The sequence below is a fragment of the Phalacrocorax aristotelis genome, chromosome 4 (genome assembly GCF_949628215.1).
Source record: "Phalacrocorax aristotelis chromosome 4, bGulAri2.1, whole genome shotgun sequence".
Taxonomy (NCBI): Eukaryota; Metazoa; Chordata; class Aves; order Suliformes; family Phalacrocoracidae; genus Phalacrocorax; species Phalacrocorax aristotelis.
The window spans coordinates 5,577,150-5,604,080 of NC_134279.1; the positions used below are offsets into that span (position 1 = coordinate 5,577,150).

Below are 26,931 nucleotides of genomic sequence, written 5' to 3' on the forward strand. Positions count from 1 at the left end.
TTCCTTCTTAAAAGGAGCATACTGATGTTTGAAACAACAAGCTGGATAAAAGTCCTTGGCCAGAGGAGGGTGGCTGCAGAGGGGTGATGGAGACGCGGGAGAGCCGGATCTGCCTCAGGTACAACACTTTTGGGACTGCCACAGCAATGCCGGCAATCCCATGTGTGCTTCGTCCTCCTGTTCTGCACCTGCGTAGGTACCACCAAACCCCATGGAATAAGCCTGGTGCCACCATTAAGTTTTACAGTTTATCTGTGGTGTATGAAGACAAAAACCTTGCATGGAAACTGTGTGTCTACAATAGCCAAGTTCTACATCATGTCTCTGTGGACTGCCAGGCAAATGGAGAGGAGTCCGCCTTTTTTGTGTATGTGAATGTCCCAGCCCATGCTTTATGTTGATACACACATATGTGTGTTATATGTGGGAAGGACCGAGGTTCAGAAATGTTTGCATTCACAATGCTGCCTACCTCCCTGGGGCTGTGGGATGAGCATGGCCCTCCATAGGAAATCTGTAAAGAAAGCGTGTATGTCAAATAGCAGTGCTGGCATTCTCCTCTATAGCTACGCAAGAAACCCTGCTTGTGCCAAAATGATAACTACATTTACCCATTCTTACTAGTTGGCTCAACTCTGCACATCATTCCCTTATACAAGGCTTCTCCGGCACAGCAGCTGTGAAAAGGGTGCTGTGTATCTAAGCCATCTTGTTCTACATGGAAAACGTGAAAGAAAGTGAACACTGATTGACCAGTGGATGTTCCTTCTAGCACTGAGTCAATTCCTGTTAGCAGTTTTAAGTGTGAGGAGGCTCACAGTGCCAGTGCTGTGTCTGCTACGAGGAACTTCAAGTCAACCAACTGAAACTTTCAGTCTCCATTCCAGTTAGTTCGGTGTTTTTTTTTATTTCTGCATTTGCTGAAATTCATGGCTCGCCTGGTTTGTTTTGTCAATGGTATTTTGGAGTTGTTCTTCCTGAAAAATCAATTTTTGGAAAAATAAAGCAGTTGGATGTGGTAGTCCTTAGCTCCAATGAACCTAGGAGAGTCATCAGGTCCTAGACATAGAATTTTATAACTCAATACTGGTGTGCTGCAGCCTTTGAGGCCTTTAGCAAAGCAGTGTTTTATTGTTAAGGAGGATAATATTCTGTGTATCTGTTTTCCTACCTGTTTGTGCACCTGGGCCCAAAAGATGCCAAGTATTTTATGTTCCAAAGGAATCCTGTGGAAGTTCTGCATGTTCACAAGTGTGCACAGTCTGCACTTCAGAAGTGTCTTGCATGGGAGGGTTAGGTCAGGAGACCAGTACTGCCCCGTGCTCCCTCATTTGTATTTATTGACTGCTAAGAAACTTAGCTGCTGAGTGCAGAGTTCTCTGGAGCATTAAGACAACAGATATCTCAGAAGGACGGGGCAGATAACTAATCATAAAGTTGTTTATAGTGATTTTTTTTTCCTTCTGCTTAGTTTTGCAATCCTGGAGTAACCAAATCTCTCTCTCCCCCTTCCCCAACCTTTAAATTTAAACGCTGTGACTCTACATAATTTCATGCAAGCATAAATCTTGAAGCAGTAATATTTCAAGGGTTGCGCCATCTCTTCCTATTATGAATTCAGTGGCAGGGAACAAAGAGAAGGAAAATCCATCTCAGTTACAGCTTTTTTTTGTTGTCAAAGAGGCTGCAGAAACTGCTTCTCAGCATACTGAATCTCATGAGATCTTCAAGGGCGATGAGAATGATTTGCTTCAAGATCTTCTACCCCAGCACCAGATTTGACTGTTGGTTACATCCTCCCTGGTCCTTGGTCTGTCTTCATGACAGAACCAAAGTAAAGAAACCATGGCTTCTATGAATCCAGTGCTGATTTCCCAAATACGCAGATGTGCACTATGGATGCAGTCATCTACATCTTTCCAGAAAATTACAGGTTTGGGGGTTTTTTTTCCACTTTTTAATTCCCCACGTTTCTCTGTAGCGGTGAATACTTTGCTATCCTTAGGCTGAATGAACTCTCTTACCGATGGTGTCTGCCTGTTGTATTCTGATTCCTGTTCTTAATGGAGTTGTGTGATGTAAGATCTATTTTATTTCAAACTTAAGCAATTCCGCTCACTTGAGATCAAGTGGGCTGTTTCTGCTTTTTCCCTTGACTTAGTTTATTATGCAGAGACATCTTTACACTTGAGCACAAAGCTTCCCTTCCAAAGAAATCCACACAAATGCTTATGTCCACCCAGTGAGCCAGCCTTCAGTGATCATTTTTGGTACACAGCTAGGTAGTTAGCAAGTTCAGTCTTCCTCTCTCTTCTCAGAAACTTATACTTTAAGAATGGACATTAGTATTTTCATGGATGAGATGAAAATGCAGGTGATCCTGCACACTTTCAGTACTGTCAATATAACCTAAGCTTGGCCCTGTTTGAGTTGATCCATCCAGCCATGAAAGCAAAACCTGCCATTCCAAAATTTATCAAGTAAGTGAAATGTGTGTCAAGGCAGATCAAAACCTTAGCGTGCACTATAAGATGTTCAAATCTACTGGATAACGTGTCTCCACTGAAAAAGCTTTTTCAGAGTTTCAAGATTAGTATTTTAAAAGCTGCTTCTTGTTGTTCACTGAGTAACAACGTTCAGAGAGCAAAAGGAAGATGGAAGTTGAGAGAAGGCACTTCCTGGATGTAGATGTTACGAAGTTAATGCACCGGACCTGGGCCAGGGTTCTAGCTCTGTCTGTGGCATGCCTGAAGGCATAATTAAGAACAGTTATGTGCTGAAACTACTTTGCACCCTGCTGGCAGTGTATCCCTCAGCTATCCTGTCAGCCATTCTCTTTCTTTGGATTGGAAGCTCTCTTGGTCAGAGGCTGTTTTTGTTCTGTGCTTTTTGTTTAAAAAGCACTTTGATAATACAAATAGTAATAATGCAATTGCAGCTTACCACAGAGCTGTACAGATTCATCACCGTACTAGTGGCTGCTGCAAGATTTATTCTGGGCTTTTGCAGATGACAAGTTAGCCATCCAATTCCTCCTGCTACTGGAATTGAATAAAATTTTCACCTCCAACAAATAAAAAACACACTGCAGACAGATCTAGAAATCAAAGAAATTAACTGTAAAACACAATACCAACACTGGGCCTGCCTCCTTCCTGATCTTCAGTCACATCAAGAAGGCACAGTCTGGCCTTCCTGAGGGTAGAAGTAGGACTGTATTTCATTAGCGTCTTTTACAGAAGAGCTGTATGGGAACTTAACCTGTTGAGTCTGCAAGAAATCAATGCAACTACATGACTGATTCTTGGATTATGTTTACAAAACAAAGTAAAAGAAAAGCAGTTGGTTGACAGCATATATCTAATCCCTCATGGAATAACAATGCTCTATCTATTTCCAATTCCAGTTTATTTTTCTGTGCAAACTTCAACACTTCAACAAGGTAGAAGTGTTACTCCCTATTTAAAATCATGTTTGACAGAGCATAAAAAAGTTATGACCAATTTTTAAAAATATTTACTCCTTAGGAGATTCCTTCTGATACTTTACAGATCTGGAGATGAGCTAGTATTGCTCCTTAAATTGTAGTTTTATATCTGGAATTAAAAATTAAATACCATTTTATATTGCAAAAATTATACTACAATACCTTTGAAAACACAAATAGTGGCAAGGTCGAATAAAAAGTCGGTGCAGAGTGAAAGGCTCCATGGATTCATTCCAACCCAAGTCAGTAAATTGATGTGACACAGGCCCTGCCGTGCTGCACAGAGGTAACAGGTTAGGTCTGGGAACACCGGTTGCATTTTTGTGGAGCTAATAAGCCATGCAGCTCTATATCAAGCTCCCATTCACTTGCCCTTTCAGGGTTAGCACTCCTGGGAATAACCCAAGTGTCTCCGCTCCCATTTTAAAGCGAACTTGGACTAAAGATAACTCAGAGTTGCCTTTGATAGGAACTATGAACTAATGGAACTGGAAAGGAGGCTGAAAGATAATATTGTGTTTATATAAAAAGTGGGGGTTTTTATGGTGCAAAACGTTTCTCTTGTGCCTTGGCCTTTCTCATTGCCTTTGTTAAAGGTAATGGAAATTATAAAAATGGTAATCCTGAAAATATCCTAAAAACAAGATGAATACTAAAATATACTTCATTTGTACTGTAAGCTGACTATGAAAAATACCATTTTACATCAGGAAAGTACTTCATTTTACTGACTGAGGAGGCTTCTTAATAATAAAGAATTATTATTAAATTATTATCAAGAAAGAATATTGTGCTTAGTTCTACACCATTTGATGAGAAATATTTAGAGAATGTTTAGAGACACCAGAATAGCCAGGAAATGTCTGGGCAAAAAATGAAAAAATAGAGGCTAACGGATTCAGTAAGTAATGATGACCAAAGCAGAAAGCAATAGGCTGCTGATGTCTGCAGGGTATAAACTGTGAGGATGGAAAAAAATATTTAACGTTAAGGCAGGGAGATATTTAAGTGTAGGCTGAATAGCCAGTAAAAGTGGCAGAATAGAGGCTAATATCCAAAAGGAAGTGAAAGAATTATGCGAGTCTTTAAAAATTAGATTTGGCAAAAGGGTATGAAATATGCTTTTGGAAGGAATATAATGTTGGCAGGGAATTTGTACTAAGATGTATTCTCAGTCTCTTACAGTATAATCAAATGCAGAGCTCAGTTTGGATTCCTGTGTGTCGGTTTGAGTCTGCAAGTGTAGAATTTGGCCAGCTGAGATATTTATCTATGTAGATCTAGTTTCTGTGATCTTGTCTTCTAGAAATGCAAACACTCGTGCAAAAACAGGAAAGGTGTGTATTTACACTTCTAACAAAATCAATTCCCCCTCGTTTCTTTTGTTAATGTCCCATGCTTTACTAAAGTCTTGGGGTTTTTTTGCTGAACTATATCCCTTAGACTAGGTACTATGTAGGAGTCAATGAAACTGTCCACGTTTTCATTAACCTGAATTAAGTTCCTATCATGTCTTTTCTGTGTTGACTGCATGTAATTGTAAAAAAAATGCCTTTGAGAAAAGTTAATCTGTTATTTTATGCAAGCTTCTCCGCTCGCTTTCTCCTGTCATTTCTTTCATGCTGGTGTAGCAGGGGGATTTCATTCAGCAACTTTAGAACTACTCACAGAGAGAAGGAGAAAAAAAAAAAAAGAAATATTTGTGACCCTTAGCTTGTGAGCAAGCTGAACGCTGAATTCTCAGCTGTTTCTGACATGAAGCTTTCAGGTAGAAAAAGAAAATTAAAATCATCTTGGTCAAAGAGTTGGGGTTTTTTTCTGTCAAAGGTGGAGCTTAGAGAGATAAAGAGCTTTTAGTATGCCTCAGCTCATCCCAAACTTAGGGACAAAGGTAGAAAGGCACAAACCTAAGAATCATCTGTGAATGTGTTGTGTCATCGGCGTGTTGCCCAGCCTGCGGAGTAGTCAGTTCACTTAACGTGCCAGTGATGTGGTAACACTGTTGTGCTTTACTAAACAAGGAGAGCAACCAGCTCTGTTGTGGGTTATATAAAATTTAGAGGGTTTGAGTCTTCATTTATTTGCACTTTATTTGTTCTCTGGTATGTAAAACTAAGCATTAACACAAATATTGTGCTTGTCTAGAAGCTTTAGTCTTACTGGGGGGGGGAAGTATAAACAAACGCCAAGTGTTTCTCTTTTTGGTACCAACATTTTAAACATAGCTTGTAGTGTCCAACATTTCTTTCACGTTACCTAAGTAGCAGCTGGTAATACCTTGGTCTGTGGACTTGAGATTTCCTGCGATCACGTAACAGATTTATAATGTAGTTGTAGCCACTGTTAGTCAGTGATGGCTTTCTAGATGCTGGCAAAATATTGTAAAAATTTAAATGCTTTTAATTTTGTATGCTCTGGAAAAATAGATAAATGCTACCCACTGTTGAGCTGTGATCATCTATATAATGATGTAGACAAAACTTTGAAATCTTGTTTATTTAAAAATCTGGTGAGCAGGAAGTGCAGGCTTCAGGGCTTACATGGACAGGTGAGTCTTAGTTTATCCAGGCTCAGGCACTGAGGTCCAGAGAATACTGAAGTTGAAGAAAAAAATAAGACTGACCTTTTATTGGAAGGCCATATTCACAGACTGTTGGAGTTCAATGTATACAACACCACCACCCCATTTTTTACTTCCATTTCCTAAAGAAATCTGGCATCTTTGATGTCCCTCTTTGTCAGTCCAGCAATTAAACTGAAAGAGGATACATTTAGATTGGCCATAAGGAAGGAATTTTTTACAATCAGGGTGGCGAGACACTGGAACTGGACTCGCTGCCCAGAGAAGCTGTGGATGCCCCATCCCTGGAAGTGTTCAAGGCCAGGTTGGACGAAGCTTTGAGCAACCTGGTCTAGTGGAAGGTGTCCCTGCCTATGACAGGTGGGGTTGGACTAGATGATCTTTGAAAGTCCCTTCCAACCCGAACCATTCTATGATCAATATAATGATGTTTGGACCTGCTGGCCAGATTCAGTCCAACGTGACAGAAACAGGCAGTTCTCAAGGCAAAATAAATTCCTGCTGGCATTCTGGAGTTCAGCATGGGATAACACATGCATACAAAGCAGTGTCAGCACTGAAGCAGAGGTTTCAGAGTGAGCTCTGCATTTATCCTTCACTTTGACCTGCCCCTGGCTAACCTGCATGCTGTGTCTCGGAGCTAGCGATAGCACATACTGTCCCTTTTTCATCTAGACGGGGCGTGTGGGGCAGAGTGTGAAGCAAAGGAGGTGGCTGCTTTGGAGACCTGATGGGGAGGGTGGGTCCTAGGCAGCGGCGTGAAAGGGAGTGCAGGCTATTGCTCTGTGGGAGCAGCAATTTGGGAAACAAATCTATAGGAAACTAGGTTTTATGGAACAAATTTCTTGCTTTGTATGCAAGTCGTAGGTGCAGAGGTAAACCCGAAATCTAAATTGCTCTCTAGAAGTGTTGGCATTTTGGACAGAGTAATGTAGCCACTGACAAACTCAGAGTGGGACGGGTGTAGTGATCCAGCTTGCAGTTTCCTGTGCATTCAGGTGTGGCCACTGTGGCCTCTGCTGCTGAGCGATTAGGCCTAGAAGTTCTTCTGGTGTTGAACCTTCTCGATATTTTCATCGTTCAGCGGCACACGTTGCCAAAGAGGGTAAAAGCACCCTACGGAGCAGAACGAGACAGGGTGCGATGGATAAGGGAGCACAGGCTTTGCCGTAGCGGACAATCATGGCCAGCCCATGCAGCGGAGGACTGTCTTGCTTGGAGTCCTTGTCCTCCAGCCAGACTCTGCTGGCTGTGCATGTTGACTGTAGTGAAAGGTAAAGCTGGAGCTGGTGTGTAGGGAAGCATTAAATAAGAAGCAAACATGCTGTTGATAATGAATGTGGTACTAGGAGCTTGGATAAAAACTTCTGTTCTTTCTGAGCTGGATGACTATAAAATATATGCACCGTTAGACTGAATAGTCATGCCATTGTTTTCACTTCTATGACAAAATATGGTGCATCCTGCCAAACAAGTTCTGAAGCCGCAAAAGAGTGGGCTGTGTATTGAGGGGGTGCAGGGGTATAAATGCTTTTCATCTGAGGATACTGTTTGAAGCCACGTTTTTGAGGCCTAATGTTGACTGGTAGCTAGACGAGTGTCTACATGAATCAGTGAACAACTCTCACAATTTATCCACTGCTGATGGGATGCAATGGAGACAAGCCAGACTAAGCAGGCACAATAAAGTGGCCCAGAAGTGAACTGGAGCAGGATCTGAACTACTCTGTTACCCTTGAGAGATGGCCTGTCGTGCTCGGAGCTGAGGCAGCTGCGGGGTGTGTGTGTGTGACTTTGCAGTACAGCTACCTGAATGCTTGTGTTGTGGCTAACAAACCTTCATTTCCCGCTGTTCTGGCTCATAACAATCACCAGATCACAAGAACTTAACTAGATAAATATGACCAGATTTAAAATGCGTTTTAGAGTCGCTTTGGTTTTGGACTCTGTTATGCTCTGAGAATTTACCTCTTCACACCTGGTGTTTCATAAGTAGATAATGTGTTAGGCAAAATTGCAAGAACCAACAGGCTTTCTGTTGAATCCTATCTGAGCAAAATCCAGGGGAAAGTATAATATGGAGTAGTAGGGTGTTTATTAGTTCTATTTCAATTGGCTTGGTGGTGTTTTTTTTGAACTTTAATTAAAAGGAATGCAGGATTTTATTTCTGTTAACTTCAGAATAACAGGATCATTTAGCTGTTTAGTAATAGTAACCTCTTTCATCAAAGTACAGTTCAGTTAAGAGCTAATACAGAATTTCATACAGAATCCTGAAAACAGCATGCTAATTACTTTATTAAATAGTATTGGCACCACATATTTGAAACCTTCAACTTACCTTGCCATAATTAGCTTATTCTTAGCCACTGTCTCAACCTCCAAGAAGCTAGAAGCTGGTGAAGGAAGTTAGAAATGTTTCTTAAATCTCTTGGTTGTACAAATGATTTACCTAGATGAAAGAGCCTAATTACTTGAAAATGTATAATTGGACCGTCATCAAGATCATTATTGTATGTGAGATTAAAAAAAAAAACAACATCCAAAGGAAGACCCAGTAACATTACAACTGTGTGCTGATGAAAAAGCTTTTGATTGAAATCATTTGACCCAACATTTTCCAAAGTGGCTACTGATATTTTTAGTATCCTTCAGTGGACCTCAAATGCAGATACCTAGTTACAGCACCTGCACACATAAAGCTGTGACTCCTGAATTTTCTGAAGATCAGGTCCCGTGTGTCTTTCAAAGGACACTGAAAAACCAAGATGCAGGTAACTGGGCTCCCACCTGATACCTCGTCTTATTGACACCTTGAAGAGAAGCTGGATTACCCAGTTAATGGTGGTTATTGAATTTATTGAAAAGACCCACACTGACTTCTTCAACTGGGCCTTAATATTATAGGGAGTTGGGTAAGATACTCAGGCGAATGGATCTGGCAGACAGTCCAAATTAACCCAAGCAATCCGTGGGACCTTTCCCTGTCCTGCACATTTAAGAGTTGGGCTCCAAGGCACGTCTGTTTAACAATTTAAAAAGACAATTGCTGCAGTAAATGACAATAATTTTTAAGTAACTGAAACCAGGTATTTTGTTTTGTCTCCAAGGAATTTTTGCACACATTTGCTGTCTTAAACTCTACTATGTTGCATGGCCCTTTGTAAATAGGCATCCTGCTGGCATGTGGTTTTGAAGAACTTGGTAGACTTACCAAAATCCATCTTTTTAATTGAAGAATAATTTGTTTCTTGATGCTACTGTATCTTAATAAGCAGGTCATTGTCCCCCCACTTTAATTTTGTTGTACAAAGTAGCAGGAATAGTTGTCTTCAGCTCACGTGGAATCTGATATTTTATAAACTTGAACATACGTAGTATCAACAGTTTAGCTTTTCCATCCCTGTTTCATCAGTCTTTGTATTTTTGCTGTATTGTGTCCTTTTGGACACCTTGCTTCCACCAAACTGTAAAGCAGTGTCCTTTCCCCACTTACACAGTGTAAGGTCTGTTTATAATTTATGGTCTCTGCCAGCTAAACACTTTGCAGAAAAAGCTGAAGATTATATTTTGTTTCTTCTCTTGCCCTCCCTGTAGTGTCAGCTTTGTTAAGAGAGTGCACAGTCAAAGAAAATTTAAGCATTCTTCTCCTTGTGTCTGAAGGATATTCAAAATATTTTTTCAGATACGCCCAGTATACCCAAAGCAATTATTCTTTCTGCTGCATAGATTAAATGTTTATGGCTATGGGTGTCAAAATGCTAATCTTGGAAATCCAGAAAGAAAAGACATTGAATTTTAATGATGTTCCAAGATACATAATTTATCATGAGGGAAACATTTTTCTTCAGAAGCAAAATAATCTGTCTAATAAAATAATGATTCCCAGCCATGTGGGAGGGACCTTCATTGAGGCTGTCTTCTGTTTCTTCTTGCCACGCTGCTTCCAAACACCCCAAATTCTTGCTCACTGCCTTCCCATCCCTGATTGCTGCCATAGCTTCTTGAACGCCTGCCAGCACGATCTCGGTGCTTCTCACTTTCAGCTCCCCCCACCACACTGCTGCTGCAACATGCCTTGTGGCTCTCCGCTGCTCCCTCCCCCTCATCTCTCCCTTCGCAGCAGTGTGTCCCCCCTCCTTCCTTTTCTGCCATCGACCTCAGCAGTGCCAGGACAAACCTGGGATTGATGATCAGGTACAGCTTGTTAGCCTGGCCTCTGTTCTGTGCCACACCGTGCCATGTATTGCCTCTAAAGTGAATGCTTTGCTAGTGCTTCTAAGCTTAGGAACTGGTATATAAAACATGATAAAGCAAATCTCAAAACTTATCTGGGAGATTCCAAATACTGACTGCTGAACTCTGAAGAGAAGCACAATGCTCCAAGAATTATAATTTTTGTATGCACCATACATGTGAACTTCAGTCACTTATATGTTATGTTCCTCAATTGTCTTTTCCATGTGCTCCCCAACTCTCTTTTTGTTTCTTTTGTTTTCTTCTCTCTTGTATTTACAAGTGAGTTTGCAATGTGGATAGACACTTCAGAAAAGTTCAGGTTCTGCAGAAGGGGAAGTTTGAGGGAGGCACGTGGTGTGTGTATGCTTGCACTGGCAGCTGCAGAACCCTTCTCAGGGCACGGGTGTGCTCAGGAAAGGCAAAACTATGTCACAAAAAGTGCAAAGTGAAAGGACGTCACATCAGTTACAGCTCATTAAACCCCTATATTAAGAACTACACTCAGAAGCTAAAATGGCTTTAGTTCTGTTTCTTCCCTCTCTTGCAGGGATTAAACTAAAGAGGAAATACGATACAGAAAATTAAAGCTACTTCTGCATAAGAGCTCCCATAAAGGGGCTTCTTCTGCTTAACTCATGTCCTTTCACATTACACTTTCTATTAATTTGTTTTACTTTTTCAGAAGTCCTTGCCTGTATTAAAGAGCCAGTTATGATGTTAGAAGTTTTCCTCAAAAGCAAAGTAATTCCTGATTTAATGGCTCCTTTGATAGTATTGTTAGACATGAAATAGTAAAGCAAGCATTGAGAGATGAGACCTGATTCCTGAAAAAAAGGGGAGGAGATAGGCTTTTTGGAAAATTATGAAGCTGACCTTTCTTGCTTTTGTTACTGACATGAAAGCATGTAGTGATTTGAAGTTTAAGATATTAACGCTGCAGCATTGTGAGGCTATGTCTGTCTGCTTGCCAATTCAGTTAAAATCCATGTGATTACAAGTAAAATTAAGTGCTTTGAACTATTCTGCTTTTCAAGTGGCTAAGTTGTTCAACAGCTTTCGAGTAAGAAAATAGTCGTAAATATGTTGGCATCACTACAAGAAGCAGCCATCCTTCCTTCTTGGTGAAGCGGAGCATTCTTGATTTATTTGTTTGATCAGCCAAGATGTTGCGGTCTGAAAATTTTTGTTGATACCAAAGAAATTACTACTGTCTGTTTAGCAAAGACAAGTTGATACTTGTGACTTCTCTGTGACAGACTATAAAGTGAAATCATGTAACGAGATATTTGAGGACAGGAGGCTGGATGGTTTCCTGGCTACGGAAATGGGAAGCAAGTTTGGCGCTATGAGTTTTACCTTTGGCTTTACTGCTGATTCACTTGAGCAAGAGCTTTTGACAACCCGTGTCATCTGTCTGTGCCTCTGTTTGTCCTGTCTGTAAGGGAAGAAAAATAAAATAAAAATGTTGCCTTTGTTAATAAAGTTGATACTTCTGAATGAAAAGTGATAAAAAGAGTTAAAAATTGTGTTTGTCAAGAAAGAAAGAGGCCATCTGTACAAAGGCAGGAATTTTCAAGCATTTTCATTGTGTGAATATTTCAGTTAAGGAATAATTCTCATTCTTCATTCTGTTCCATTTGTGATCTTACAGTCCATTTTCTCCTTGTCAATCCCATTGGCAATTACAGCAGCTTACATTTGCTGACATGTTTCATCAGATTTTAAACAGAAGTAACTTAAATTGGATGATGCTTATTAATTATCTGAGAATCTGGCTTTATTTACAACATACAGGACTTCTTGTATTCCTTTCATTATACAATAAACTTGTCAGATGCAAGGATTGAAAGAACTCTCACTTGTTGTCAGGATAACTTTTGTCTGTTCCTTGGATTGTAACAGGGCCTTTTTCTGAGATTATTTTGCACTGTTAGTGAAGGGGGTCTTCGATCATATATTGAATTCTCACATTTGGCTTCTAGCTCAAGGAATTTCCTGAACCTAGTATGTGAGCTTAGGAATAGTTGAAAAGTACTCTGTTGTAGCTATGTACGTGAAAGTGATTATGCACCCAGCAATTTATTTTCCTTATAGTACCAGTGGAAGTATAACGCATGCACTAAATAATTATTTATAAACATATGAAAGCTTAACTAAACATTTTTTAAAGTATGATCTTCAGTACTCGTGTAGTTATATACCATCTCATACAAGTACCCAGAGGGGCTGTTCATAAACCAATCATAAAATATAGAGAAAATATCACCAGCTTACCTTCAGCATATAAAACAACATTTAGAAATGAAATTTCAGGCTTTTCGTCCCCCTACTTTTCTCTCTTTCTGTCTTTCTGATAGTAACTCACAGCAATAGACCATCTGCTAGTATATATTTTTCATGAGTTTTAACATTTTGTTTTTAGAACCTGAGAGATGAGTAAAATGTCAAGTCACCCAGAAAATAATCATAGGCATGACAACTCAAATGTTATCTCAGCTTGTCTGTACAAAAAGCGGTTCACAGCAGGTCTGTGCCCTCCCTCTTTGCAGACAGAGCAGGCGGAGCAGGTGAGCAGTAACAGCGTTGGTATTAGCTGATACATTTTCGAACACCAACACAAGGCTTTAGCAGGAGATCTTCTGTTGATTTTAACGAGAGTACTGCGGCCAAAAAAACCAACAGCATCGCCTTCAAAGTTTGTTCTGTAAAAGGTGAACTTCAGACTTCCTTTAGAATGTCATGATTTTCGGAGTGTCTTACCATGACTGGTCTAAACAAACTGCAGCCATCCGGCAGTCATTGAGGCGAGAAGGTGGTAAGTACGCCAGCAAAATTAATTCCCAGCACAGAAGTAAACTCTATGTTGCATTATCATAGAAACGTCACAGGCTCTTTGCTACCCTTCTGCCTCCTCCCATTTGAAAGCCTGGGTTTGCGACTCTCCTGCCAGGCCTGTAGCTGCAGTGTGCCGGGGAGGTGCAGCAAAGGACTCCTTCCAGGTCACCTTTCTCTGGTGTTTCCAGCTGCTCTTCATTTTTCCCATTCTGGTTTTCTGTCATGTTGAGACTAGACTAGAGCCAACAAGCTGAGAAGGTGTTAGAAAGGTATAGGATGAGACCTTCAGCTCAAAAAATGCTTGCAGCTCTTAACGTAATTTGGAGGGAAAGAACTATGCAGCCCATTCGTGCCACCTTGCTGTCAGGCTGCACTCAGGATATCTTTCATTCAACAATATGTACTGTTAACATAAGAAGATAATATAGCCATATCACTTGCCGCCTACATTTTTAACCGTGCAAAGATAAAATTATTTCATTAAATAGGTTCCCAGCAGCTCAAGGATGGCTTTCATAATAAATCCTCTGCAGATTTGCTACTTTTCATTAGAATAAGAAGTCTCCTTGGTGATCTTTGCACTCTCAGCCTGTGCAAAAGCCCTTGCTACAGTGTTGCAAGATTTTTCTCTTAATATTCCACTTCAGAAGTCTCCAGCTTGTTTTCAATTATCTCCATTCTGTGCTTCATTTTACTCATTCCTTTGGAAAGCTTCTTGTTCGCAGGACTTTTTTCAGGTTTTCCAGTGAAAGGAGATGATCTTTACCTTACTAGTACTGTTCTTTGAAACTGCCTGTACTGTTGTTGCTGGAGCTACACTGCTGAGGAAGACAGTGGGAGAGGCGAATTACTTCCAGATCTGGGAGGACCTTAAGAAAGAGGAGGCAGAAAAGTGATGGTTCTTTCACAGATTTACTTTTGTGATTAATATATATTTAATGAATGTACTTAGGCATAATGTTCTGGTCCACTGAAATGGTGAACAAGGCAAGTACTGCTGATGACTCAGAATTTAAACCACTCATGTTTTATCAGTCGTGTCAGCAAAATTCAATTTTGGAGCCCTCCAGGACAGGGACAAATGACTGTCTCTCCTATTGCTGCAGATCAGCTCCCTCAAGCACCAGCTTCCCTGAGCCAGGCAGAGCTACAAGGTTAGTGAGCTTGCTGAGGCCTCCCTCAGATGCAGGAGTAGAGGACTGGAGAGCTGCTGTGTTCCACTTCGGGCAGCACCACAGGCACAGGGCCAGGTGGAAATGCTCAGCTCTGGAAAGGGAGTGCTGGGAAAGGCGAGCACAGAGCAGGGACGGATGCACCAGTGGCCACCTCATACTGGGAACAGGAGCTCAGCTGGGCCTGCTGCCTTGGGCCTCTCTTGAGCTTGGTGCACAGGGGAGCCTCTGCTATTGTCACCCTTTGCCTGATTTTTGTCACTGTAATGTTGTAGGTATGATGGTGTAAGGAAACAGGCTTGACAGAGGTTGCAGGTGGAGGTCATACTTTTATTACAACAGACAAAAATGAGCCCTGGAAAAGACCTGAAGAAGAGCTCGTATGCCCAAAAGTTTCTCTAATAAGGTGGATATCACTTCCATCTGTTAAATAGGTCATATTTTAACTAACTGTAACTTGAATATGCTATGCCTACATCTAAAGCTGGACTTGACTTCCGTGCTAATATTTTGTCATTGCCATTCCGGTTAAAAAAATAATTGTAGACAAATTACTCATATAATGAAGATGTCCAAAGAAACTGGAATTAAAATTATGGGCTCATATTTTTCAGGGCACCAAATTGTCATTGAATTTCAAGAGTGGGGAGTCTATTAGACCTTTAAACCTTTGAATGTCTGCAGTGATTTTAATCTTTTTTGATCCTTTTAAATGCACTCCCCTTTCATAACATACTTAGAGTTACTAATTTCTGACAATTGTATTGCTTTTAATCACTATATAATAGTGATTAAATAATAGTATTGCTTTTAATCACTATATTAAAATCATTGTGCTATAATTGTGCTTTGAAAACTCTCTGACTTCTGATGTATATTTTCTTTTTTTTCAAAGGTACTGCATGAATGCCTGTCTCCAAGAGTGTGTGTGTTGTAGCCAAATTTATGTAAACCTGTATAAATGACGAACTATCAAGCACTCAGTTGAAGGCAGGCTGTTTGGAGGAATTCCTCCAAGTCTCATTTTAGAGGAGGCTTTCTGCTCTTATGTTTTGTTCTTGCTTTGTAAAGTTTTGTTTTGCATTGGAAAGCTAGGTTTCTTTGTTACACCTGGAAAACAGAGAGAGAGAACAACAGCAGAGCATAAGAGGTTGGGAGATAACTCCTGAAAGTAATACGTAAACCTTGGGAGTAACAAATCAAGAAGAGCATATTGAAATCAAAGAATGAAGCTGTATCTGATGAACAATAGCTTTCCCCTTTCTTCCTGCACACTGTTTTTTTGTTTGTATTAATTTAGTGCAAGTACATGTATGCTGACAGCCAGCATGTTAGCTGTCTGAGAAATGACTCAGAATTTGGGGGAAGTTAGGATTAAGTTCTTGGATGTGGAATAGGCTTCATCAAGCTTCTCTCTTTCTGGATTTTCTTCTTTCATTACTAGTAATTTTGAAACATGGCTAAAATGCTGTGTATGTACTTGACCTGATCTAGAGAAACGTAATTCTAATAGATGCTGTTCACCCCAATGAATGGAGCAGCGGCTGGGGGCGCAAGAGATCTGAATTTCATTCCTGGTTGTGTCCCAGGTTTACTGAGTAATCAGTGGAAGATCTTTTCTCTGGTGTGCGCCTTTGTTTACCTATCTCATGATTCAGGGAGTAAAACAGTATTTAATAGCTGGTCATCTTTATGAGGAAAACTATGGAGTTTGCATGCTGTCTTTAATCTTTACATGGTAACAAAAATATCTGTTGTTACTCTGTCAAATATAAAGAGCTATTTTTGAATAACAAAACCAACTGAAAAGACATATACCTGTAAAAATATTTCTATTGTTATATCAAATTTCTGTGCCAGGTATCATTTTCTACAGATATGTTTATATGGTGGGTTGTTTTTTTTCAGGCCCTGCTTGACACTCAGAATCTTTTGAGAGCTCAGATTACAAATTTTACTTTCAACCTGGGATTTTCAGGGAAATTTTATCACACAGGTAAGAATTAAATACTAAAATCGCTTTCATTTTGATGGTGTTTTTTGTAGTATGAGGAAAGTAGGAATGATGGAGACTAAGGGTCCAAATAAGAGTTTTCTTCATAATAGGATAACTAAAAAAAAAATCATATTTTTCTTTCTTCCAGGTTGCTTTGGAACATACATTTGTATGATTTACCAAATCACATTTTTCTCCTAAAGTTATGATACAGGATTAACCTTTTATTTGAGCTGTAGTCTGTCTGGAAATAACCATGTAGGTAGAGTCTGTAATCATCTCTTTGCAGCAACATTTCTCTTATTTTAAAAAAAAAAAAGGTGCCCATTCCTTGCATGATAGTCCAATAAGTAGAGTGTTGATGTGGAAGTAGGGAAGGCAAGCTGTAGTTTCTAAGACAAAAACTAAGCCTTTCAGAAAAGTGTCCTGTTGAACTATTAAGTTTCCTGACTAAGAGGAGATTCCTCCTGCAAGGTGGGACACGCAGAAGTGGCAGAGTCATAGGGCCAGGAGGAAACCTTGCAAGAAGCAGCCTGAGCTTGGGATGACGGCTTTCTGTGGGGGTTATGTGTTACGTATGTGTCATATATGTGTCATATATGTGTCACTGGGTAACAGTAAAATCAATCCTGATGGTGGAATAAACACATGTCTTACTGTTGCTTTATAATTTCATTCAATTTGAACTAGCTCAGACACTCACTACAGAACCTCTTCCAGGAGATGTGGAGAGGGTGGCATGCAGAATAGGTGAACTCAATTTTTTTCTGCAGCTGTTTCCTGAGCACATAGAGAATTTAGGGTGGTAATTTTAGGTAGGCTGGAACATCTTGGTATGAGGCACCTGTAATTCTAGTAAGCTGTGATGCCTGTATTAGGTGCCAGTGTGGAACAGGTTGAACTCCTCCTCCCCTTTTATTAAAATTCAGTTCCTTTCAACCTGTTGTTGAGCAGTAAATTCCACTGATCAAATGAAATTTTCAATTGAATTACTGAGAGATCTGTTGAGCTACCACAGTTTATCCTTTTGGATAGTTTAATCTCTTCTGTAGAGATATAGCAATATGTATTACCCTTTAAAATAATTTCATACTTAAAGGACTGTAGAAATAGGGAGAAATAAAAGATTAGGTATTAAATAGGATGTGATATAGAAGAAAGAAGGTGCTCTCTACTGTCAAACAGAAAGACGACAACACATGCAAAATAGGACAACATCAGAGCCTGGATGAGAGAGACAAAAGACAACACAAGAGAATGTCAGAGTTGAAGGATGTTAATATGAAAAGAGGGAAGTGAAGGGACATGCTAGCTGAGACTAGGAACCAAAACTGGATTTCTCCAAAACCAGAGAAAGATTTACGGAGCTTGAAAAAGCTCAACTGCTGTGCATGTTACATAACAGAGGGATGAGTGTGACTCTTCTTGTGCTCAGCTGTGCACCTTGGGCAGTATTGCTTGTCATATTATGAAGAGAAGAGGCAGCAAAAGAAGTCTGTTATTTAGAGCTGAACAGCTGGAAAGGAAAGCAGCTGGGGATGCAGTGTCTCTCCACAGGTCCCTCTTGGGCTCAGCAGACTTCAGCTAGACTTGGTAAATGTCCAGGTTTTGCTCCTGCAGTCCAGGTGTCACCTGCACAGTTCAGAGAGACTAGAGATGTCTTAACTTTTTCACATTCATCATTTCATCTGCTCCATCCATTCCCATCCCTTCCTCCCTTTCTTTTGCCTAGAACAGCCCAGGAGAATGGTCCTGTCAAGTTTGTCACCTGCCAGTGTCTCAGCAGGCAGAGACACTTCCCAGACCATTTCCTTTGCCTCAGTTGACAGTTCAGGTGCTTTGGAGGGAACATGCACATGGGTTTCCTGGGTTTGGCTGAGCAGGATTTGGCAAAGGAATTGCATGTTTGTAGTACACGTTGACCCAGTTACTGGCTGTAAACTGAATGAGTTGAGCCTGTCTCCATTACAGCCCATCTCTTTCTTGATATCCTTTCTTGATATGGCTTCTTCTCCCTGACCTGGCTATCGTATGACCTTTAGGCACTCCTGTCACTTTCTTTGATAGCCTGTGAACATCCACAGGGCCCCACGGACCAACGTGAAGTCCTAAAATCTAATGATCCTACAAATACTGATCCATCTTTATGTATGTCTGCCCACATTTTTCATCCACTGCTGTAGTTCCCTCAGAGGTAATGAGGAATAAAATCACAATAGTGAAGGTATGTCAGACAAGGTTTGCTGAAGGAAAGAAGAAAAAGCAAAAGGTGTATAGGGTTAGTGAGAGTATGGCCGTACGGGTGCAGAAAGCATCAGAGCTGAACATTTGGCTAAAAGACTGAATAAGGAGAATAGATGTTGCAAAGTGCTGAGAGAGAAAGAATTTGTCAAGTTGTGTTGATCGCTGGTGGGAGTAGGAAAATCAGAAAAGGAAGAAGCAGGCACACCATGAAGCTGTGTTAAGCTATAGGTCGTCAAAGCTCAGTTCATACAGTCTTTATACAGCAGCCCATTAAGGGGTTATTTAAATTTGGCTGCCTTTGACGGGGCTAGCCTGTCATTAAAAGTGCACTGGGACTAGGATAAATGTCTGGGCTTGGGGTTGAGGGGGTGTCCTCTGATCTGCCAGCTAATTAGACCCTGACACTTCCCGGCCGCAAGGTGCTGTCAGATACCTGGGCTGAATCTCTGTGAGTATGTTATACAGAGCCGAGGCACGGCCCAAGCACCGAGAGCGGGTTGTCATTGCCCTCAGATTGTGTGAATGGCCCCTGGAGTGCTCAGGATCCCGGCCAGCCCCCACTGCCTGCACCCGCGGGAGCAGGGGCAGGGGCCTGGGCCTGGGCCTGTCCCAGCGGGAGCTTCCCTCACAAGCTGGGAGGATTTATGAGTGTCAAAGCGGCCAGTCAGCTCAGGGTTGGAGGGCAGGCCCTGCCACAGGCTTATTTACTGCTGTAGCTGCAACACAAGAGGTGTGGTAAAACAACAGGGCCGTACGCTGCTGCTGGAGTGATTCCTCTTCATCAGCACCGCAGTTAGAAATGGCTGCAGGGCCTGCTCCCTGCACCGCGTTCTCAGGAGCAGGCAGGAGAGCCTTGGAAAAGACAGGCCTGGGCCTGAGCATTAACTAGGTGAGCTTCAGCCACCCTTTAAGTCTCTTCAAAGATGCAGATTTCTGAGAGCTCCCAAACAGGCTATGAGCAGAAAGGTAGGAATTAGTGGAGAAGAGAAAATAACTGTATTATGCATAATACTTTGAAAAGGCTGCTGGGAAAAAGTACTTCCACGTATTGTAGGTAACAAAAGGAAAAGAAGTTTGACTGGGGAGTGAATTTACTTTGGGTACGGAATACCAGAAACAAGTTGTCAACATTTTAATTTATACTGCCTATTAAACTGTCTTGTATACAATTTCTCTGATTCTGTCCTTTAGCTACTGATGTTACTGATATAGCACATGCATGTGAGGACAGTGTTGTACCATGCATTCGAGATGCCGTGAAAATGGGGCTCTCAGTCTTTTACATGGCTATAGTTACTTCAGGAGAAGGAACGTGTACTTGGAAACATTAAAATCCTCAGTACTTTAAATGGTCACATTTTATTATGGTAATTTCTTACATTTTCAAACATTTGTAAGAATATAACGGAACTAGAGACTTCAGAGATTTTTTTTTTTTCAGGCACTGAAGAGGAGGATGAAGGCGATGACCTGCTGTTGAGGTCTGTAGATGAGTTTTGGTGGTTTCCCCATATGTGGAGTCACATGCAGCCTCATCTCTTCCACAATGAGTCGTCACTGGTGGAGCAGATGATCCTCAACAAAAAATTCGCCCTAGTGAGTTAGATTTTTGCATTTTATATTGAATTTAGGTATTCAGAAACCATTATTCCTATTTTGTTGGAAAATCAATCCTTGTAGAATTTCTTTTAATTTCAATGAATTGAAGAAAAAAAGTTGTGATACAGTGCTTTTTGCAATCACTGTTTTGTGCTATGAAAAGTCCCTTTCTCTACAGTTTGGATCTCCTTTGCAATTAAGTTTGAGTTATTTTAATTACTTTATGAAAAATTATTAATGGGAAAATTATTTCAGAATTAAGAATTAATATGTTCCCATCTTGAAAAGTCAATATAGATAAAATTTTATCTGTTTCAGTATTTTCCTAAATAATTTTTTGTCCAAATAACCCATTTTCTGGATTAGAAAAAAATCCATTTTTTTGAAAGAATAAATATTCCATCAAAATGTGTAAAATAACTTTATGAAAACATTGCGTGTTAGGATTAATGAAGTTAGCCACATTTTCAAAGATACTTTTCTGCGGTGATACCTAATAAAATCTTGTTTATTCAGTATGGATCAGCTTTATTAAAAACTTGTTTTGAAAAGCATTGCCTTTACTAACTAATTATTCACAGCAAAACTCTGAAAAAAGTGAGAACCTAAGAAAAAATAAAACCAAATCTTTAGGTCTGAGGGTACTAGAGAAACAGACGTACCTTTTCTCTACAGTTAATTTCATACAATAAAACCAAACCAAACTGCCATAAGGAGTACTTTTTTTTTTTTTTTTAAGAAATGGTCCAATGTAAAGACATAAAGTAGTGTTATATCAGAAGATCTCTGCAAACATAACTTGTTTGCTGAAATACATGTACTCTTCCAACTGCCTCATTTTACTTCTCCCTTTTCCAAATATACTGGTTGCTCTATAGCTGGTAGGTAATGACTGAGTTTCTTGAAAGAGCAGGGGGATTTGGAATACCAGAACAAAAAAAGGTGCACTTATGGGGACGTGTCAGTGAGTGTAGGAGGAAGGTATAGACCTAGAATATCAAGCAATTAAAATCTGTATTTGAGAACTTTGCTTTTAAGTAAGGTATATGCTTTCTTTTGACCAAAGATTTTACCAAATTTACTGTAAACTACAGTTGTACTCAGTATGGGCCAGCTCAATTTTACTGTTTCCTTTAAAGAAACATTGTAGTAGAAGTTGGAACCATGAAAATTTAGAAATCCTGCATCCAAAATTCCCTTTTTTTCTATGACTCTCTGTTCTGTTGCAAGCTCCCTGAAAATTAAATCAGTTCTTGTAGTTCTGGTGTGACCTAAGACATCCTCTGGGATTAGGCTACAGTATGTAACTATTAAAGTATGATGGTAGAATAATTCATATTCAACCCTGTTTTAGGTAACTTCATCAATTTCTAATTTTTTTACTACTTTCAATGTTCTTAATACTTAGAGGTACCTTACATTAAATGTTTTTCATGTCTGAAGCTATGTATAGACATATAGACATGAAGCTACTCATTATGTTTCATTTGCTTAAAGCATTTAAATTAATAACAAAGATAAGTATCCTGCTTTTGTGAAAGAGGCTGAAATTGCTGATGCCTCATGCATTATCAAACTGACTGCGTATATTGTGTGTGAAATGCTCAGCTTGAGAATTACAGTCACTAAGAAATAATGGAGACGCTGATACATTGAAGATGATAGGCTCATAATTAGAATGAAAGATTTTAATTACATATTTATTACTGCATACTGTAAAACTTGAAGGGAAGAACCCTGAAAAATCAGACACTTGTTTGTAGCTGAATGAAGGAGATTAAATGGGACATTAGAGAATGCAATTTCTTACACGTTCTCTAAAGATTTTTCTTTCTGATATATATGCATGCTTAAGGGAAGTAGGAAAGATAAAAGGAAGAGGAATTGAAATATCTGTGATGGAATTAAATAGTGTAAAGCTGTGTAACTGATGGCATAGCCATTCTTTATCTCCCCATGCAGTAAAGCAAATAGGCCAGATCTTACTCATTCCTACTCTGGCAGATTACACGTAGTGCACCCCAGCTGTAAGCCAGCAGGTGATGCGCACCCTGGGTGCAGCGGCGTCGCTGATGGGATGTTTGGATCTCACCTAGAAGCAGTATGGCCTTACGAGAATTCCAAAAGCTGTACCGGCCTTATGGTGGCAAAATCTTGTGCCCCATTATGTGTGCCACAAATTGCTAAAGGGAAATAATAATTTCCCCAGCTTTTTTTTAATATAGAAAAATTTGGGTTCTCAACTGTGATTAAACCATACCTGTCTGTTACACACACCATTACGCTAGGTTCAAAGTAGCCCTTTAGTGAGATAAAAATAGCTTTCTTCCCTTGCAGGCTTCAGATCTTTAAGGTCTCATTTCTCACATTCTTCCAGAGCAGAAGCGAATGCTGCTTTTTGTGAGTTTGCTTTGTTTTGAGCTGTTAGTAAAGTTGTAATATTTAAATTATAACAAATAAGTCTAATATTGAATCCTGACAAAGCTTTTTAAGTCCAGTACATTAGCTTTCCTGCAGTAGTCCAGTCCTCCTCCAGCAAAGATGGAGAAGGATGACTCTATTAAGGTCATGCACCCATGTTTCTTTGAGATAAGACTTAGAGCTTTACATATTCCTTAGTAACTAGTTTATTCAAAGGAAGAGACCCAAGTATCAACCAGCTCTTACCTTTGCATACAAAGTATGATTAGAAAATATGGTGAAGATGACCATACAAGGACAAACAGTATAAAAACCTCTTAAACATAATTCAAAGGTTGTGCAAAGGCACTTTTCTTAAGTCATTGCAACAACAACTTATGAAGGGTGTAATCTGCTAATCAGACTATCAAAGAAATATCTGCTATACTGTTCCTTTGAAAAGCAACCTGAAAGAAGGGATAAAAGGTGTCAAAATTCATTAGAGTATGCTGGAAACCAGAAACTGGAAAGAAAATGTATTGAATGTCAAGAGGAGGTTAATACCAGCAAGGTCAGTATGTAAACAAGATAAATGACAGGAATCCGCGAAAATAGATGATGTACTACAAAAGCAGTGAGTCTACAACATCTGCCTATTATCTTCAGAATTTTACAAGTGGTTGTCTTTTCTCCTTTTCTAAAATGACACTAAAATGGTTAAGCTGGTTTTTTAATATGGTTTTATGTTTTGAGTGGACTAGAGGGGAAATGCAGTGACTCTCTGAAATTCAGCTAACAATCCAAGTAATTGTGTAGGGGCATGTAGTGGAAATCACACTTTTGTTATTGTAACTGCCAAATGCTACCTGTGGTGTTGAATATGTGCCAGCAATTTTCCCTCTGAATTCTTAGTTTGTGAGCAAATTTCTTGCAAGAACTTTGAAAGAGTGCAGCTTTCTGCTTAATGTAGTTTGAAGAAATCAATGTAAAATACATCTATATCAGCCTTTCCTACCTACTCATAAAAATATTTATTAAAAAGGCTTTTGTATTAAAATCCTGTGTTTCATCTTCACCATGCTGCCTTCCATCTCCCTTACATATCAGGATATTTTGATATCACTGTTATTTGCATTTCAAACCTGTTCTTGATCTCTCACAAACAAAAGATTTGAGGACTGCCAAAACATCAAGTTTCTTAAATTTTTGAAAGCAGTCATTCTTCTGTTTTGTTTTAGGAACATGGTATTCCAACTGATTTGGGCTATGCAGTGGCTCCACACCATTCTGGAGTCTATCCAGTACATGTTCAACTTTATGATGCCTGGAAAAAGGTCTGGAATATCAGAGTTACCAGCACAGAAGAATACCCACATCTGAAGCCTGCACGGTATAGACGAGGCTTCATCCACAAAAATATCATGGTGAGTTGGATTTATGACATCCATGTTACAGCCACTCTACCATTTTATGAACAATTTATTTTTAAGTGGAAAAGCACAGCATCCTGAAAGTTCACGTTGTGAGAAGCACATATTGCTGTGCATAAGTAGCAAGATATATTTGACAGTATCTTGTTAATTAAAATCAGTCTGTTGCCGATGATGTTACTGCTGATGAAGGTGGCCTCCAGGCACCCTGCTGCTAACAGTTAACAGGCTGTTAACTGTTCTAGTCCTACTGTTAATAATGGTTCAGAGACCTCAAGGAAAAAGTCAACTTTGCATCTTTTAACAGAGTATTATGGGTTAGATTTTTAGCAGGTTTTAAATTTGCATAGTACCATTAACTGCAAAAGAGTTTTGCCAGTTTATGCCATCTGAGAATCTGGATCTTGGTGCATAAATATTTCTTCTTCCATTTGAACGGTGCACAGTTGCCCTCGTTTTGCTTCGTGCCATACAGAAATGTGAACTGCGCTTTGCGCAGTGGCTTAACCCCACAGCTAGGCTTTGAGCCCCGGCGATCGGTCTGGATGCAGGGCAAACGCTCAGAAGGTTGGAGGGGAAGACGACACACGCACATCCCCCACACCCCCTTCCAGGCTACGAAACTGCTCTGCTGAGACAGCCATGAGTCAAATCACACAATTTTTCTGTATTACATAATTCACAGCGTTGTTCACTGACAGCAGTATTTGCCAAAGGGGGTTATACAAAACTGACATGGAAGGCGTTATGCTAATACCATCTGGTCACTGGGGCGTAGGCTATTTCTGATTCACATATTGTCGTTATTGTCTGAGAAGTGTTTCAAAACAACTTTCCAAAATAGTTGATGGTGTGTTCTCTCATAACTTTCTTTTGGAGCGTGTGGGAGAGCGGTGAATGGGAAAGATCCTAGAGTGTGTACTGCGTTATACCTCTGGCTGCAGCAAGCAGTTTTGGAGGGTCCAAGTGCCTTAGCGCAAGACCGCCCCTTAGCTTATAACAGAATTCTGGTATTGTCCTTGAGTTACCATGGATACCATTTTTCTAAGCAAAAGAATAATATTTAAAAGTTTTGATCTATTTTTGGATGAAGCAAACCAAAATGATGTCCAGATATCCAGGAAAAATTGACACCATACAGATTTGAGTGATAGTTTGTTCTCCTCAAAGCAATAGCTGCATGTAAAATAATGGTTTTGTGGGTATGCTCAGGGGACATGAAGCACCTGAGGAAGACTGATTGAGTCTCAGAATCTCCAAAAGTCTCTATCATAAATTTTTGTAAAAACATGTTATTTGAAGATACATAAAGATATTTAACAGGAGGACACTTGGGCCAAAAATCTATTTCCAAGAACAGTCGTATAAAACCACCTGTTCTGGGAGTCTCAAGCTTTCAGTTCTCCAGGGCAAATGCATTAATATTTTACATCTGCAGGCTTATAGTGATGAATACATTCCGTAATAAAATCGTTGTGTAAGATTTGCCAGAGCATTTCCCATCCAGTACAGCTTCATTCCCTGCCTCTGTGAAGAATTGTTCTCATATTTCATCAGTAAAATCCAAAGGTTTTTAAAAAAATATATGCACATTTATAGCAAACAGACAAATTCCATACATTTTCTGACAACTCGGGGTTTATGATCTGTGGTCACAGTATCCTGTACATTACAAAAAAGATGTTGAGAAATGAAATGACAAGAAATAAAAGTGTATCTACAGAACCGCAGTCTATGTCAAGTAAGGGATTTGTATGCTTTAAAACTTTAAGCTATCATGTAATAAATGTTCTAAATTGGACTAAAATGTTTGAGGACAATCACAGTTTAAGAATTATGTGTGAACACCAATAATCAGCTGTTGATTTTCCATAAAAAATAGACATAATGGAAATACTCTCCAGCAAATTATTTTCTGAAGTTGATAGAAAATATTTTTAAGTTCTACTGGAAGCCTTAACTACCTTTATTAGTTTCTCGTATTCAAAAGGCTTGTTCTTTGCGTGTTTTTAAAAATACATGCTTTTGTTTATGCTACTTTTTATTGCAACTGGTCTTACAAAACTAGCACAGTTGAAGGAGAAGCCGATCTTTCTTATAACATGAGCATTATTGGCAAAATTCATCATGTGTCAGTGTAGAATTATTACTGGTGGTAAAGTCTAAGCCAGAAAAACCTGTCTTTCAAATTTCAGTTTAGTTTTGGCCAAAGCTATCTTTCAAATAAAAAGTGGAACTGAATAATACAATGTAATATAGACTGATAACATTTTAGATTATGTTTCAAATTGTTTTAAAATTTTAGAAATCTTCAATGGCCAGATTTCAAATAGTTTTAGGATCAGGTGTTAGACAAAATTAATTTCAGGATGTTGCTGAATTGTTGCTTATTGATTGAGATCAATCTCCAGTTTCACACAAAATGTGATGGATTTTTGGATGTTATGATTTCACTGATAATAAAAATGCTTCTTTCAGTAAACACTATTTGTTCATCTGCCAGTGTATTTATTCAACTAGATTATTATCGACTTCCGGCAAAGTTGTGATGCCAAATCTACCCAGCAGTTATCACAAAGGAACATTGTCAGTTATGTATTGCTCTGGCATTTATTATCTCATTAAAAGTGTAAGCATTTTTGTTTTGTGAATTTCTCTTGATTTTTTTTTTTTTTAATAAATTCAGGTGCTTCCTAGGCAAACTTGTGGCTTATTCACCCACACAATTTTCTATAAAGAGTATCCTGGAGGCCCGAAGGAACTAGACAAAAGTATTCAAGGAGGAGAGTTGTTCTTCACTGTGGTTCTCAATCCTGTAAGTACAGTGTAATTTTGAATTGCTTTTTAGAACTTAGTTGAAGGAGAATTTACTGAATGCTTCAAAGCCAATCAGCTGGGTCTCCCAAATAGTAGTGATTAGCCACAGTGAGCATTTCTGCTTTTTTAGT

At 39.5% G+C, this 26,931-nt stretch overlaps 1 protein-coding gene across 2 annotated transcripts in view; it reads left to right on the plus strand.

The window, feature by feature from the left end:
- Nucleotides 1–26,931, plus strand: part of LOC142056008 (bifunctional heparan sulfate N-deacetylase/N-sulfotransferase 3) — a 75,665-nt gene that overhangs the window by 15,293 nt on the left and 33,441 nt on the right. For both annotated transcript variants that reach the window (XM_075090142.1, XM_075090143.1), the window contains exons 3-6: nt 16,223–16,310; nt 19,996–20,150; nt 23,792–23,977; nt 26,670–26,798. In XM_075090142.1, coding sequence (XP_074946243.1) covers nt 16,223–16,310; nt 19,996–20,150; nt 23,792–23,977; nt 26,670–26,798 — 558 coding nt within the window. The remainder of the gene's footprint in view (nt 1–16,222; nt 16,311–19,995; nt 20,151–23,791; nt 23,978–26,669; nt 26,799–26,931) is intronic.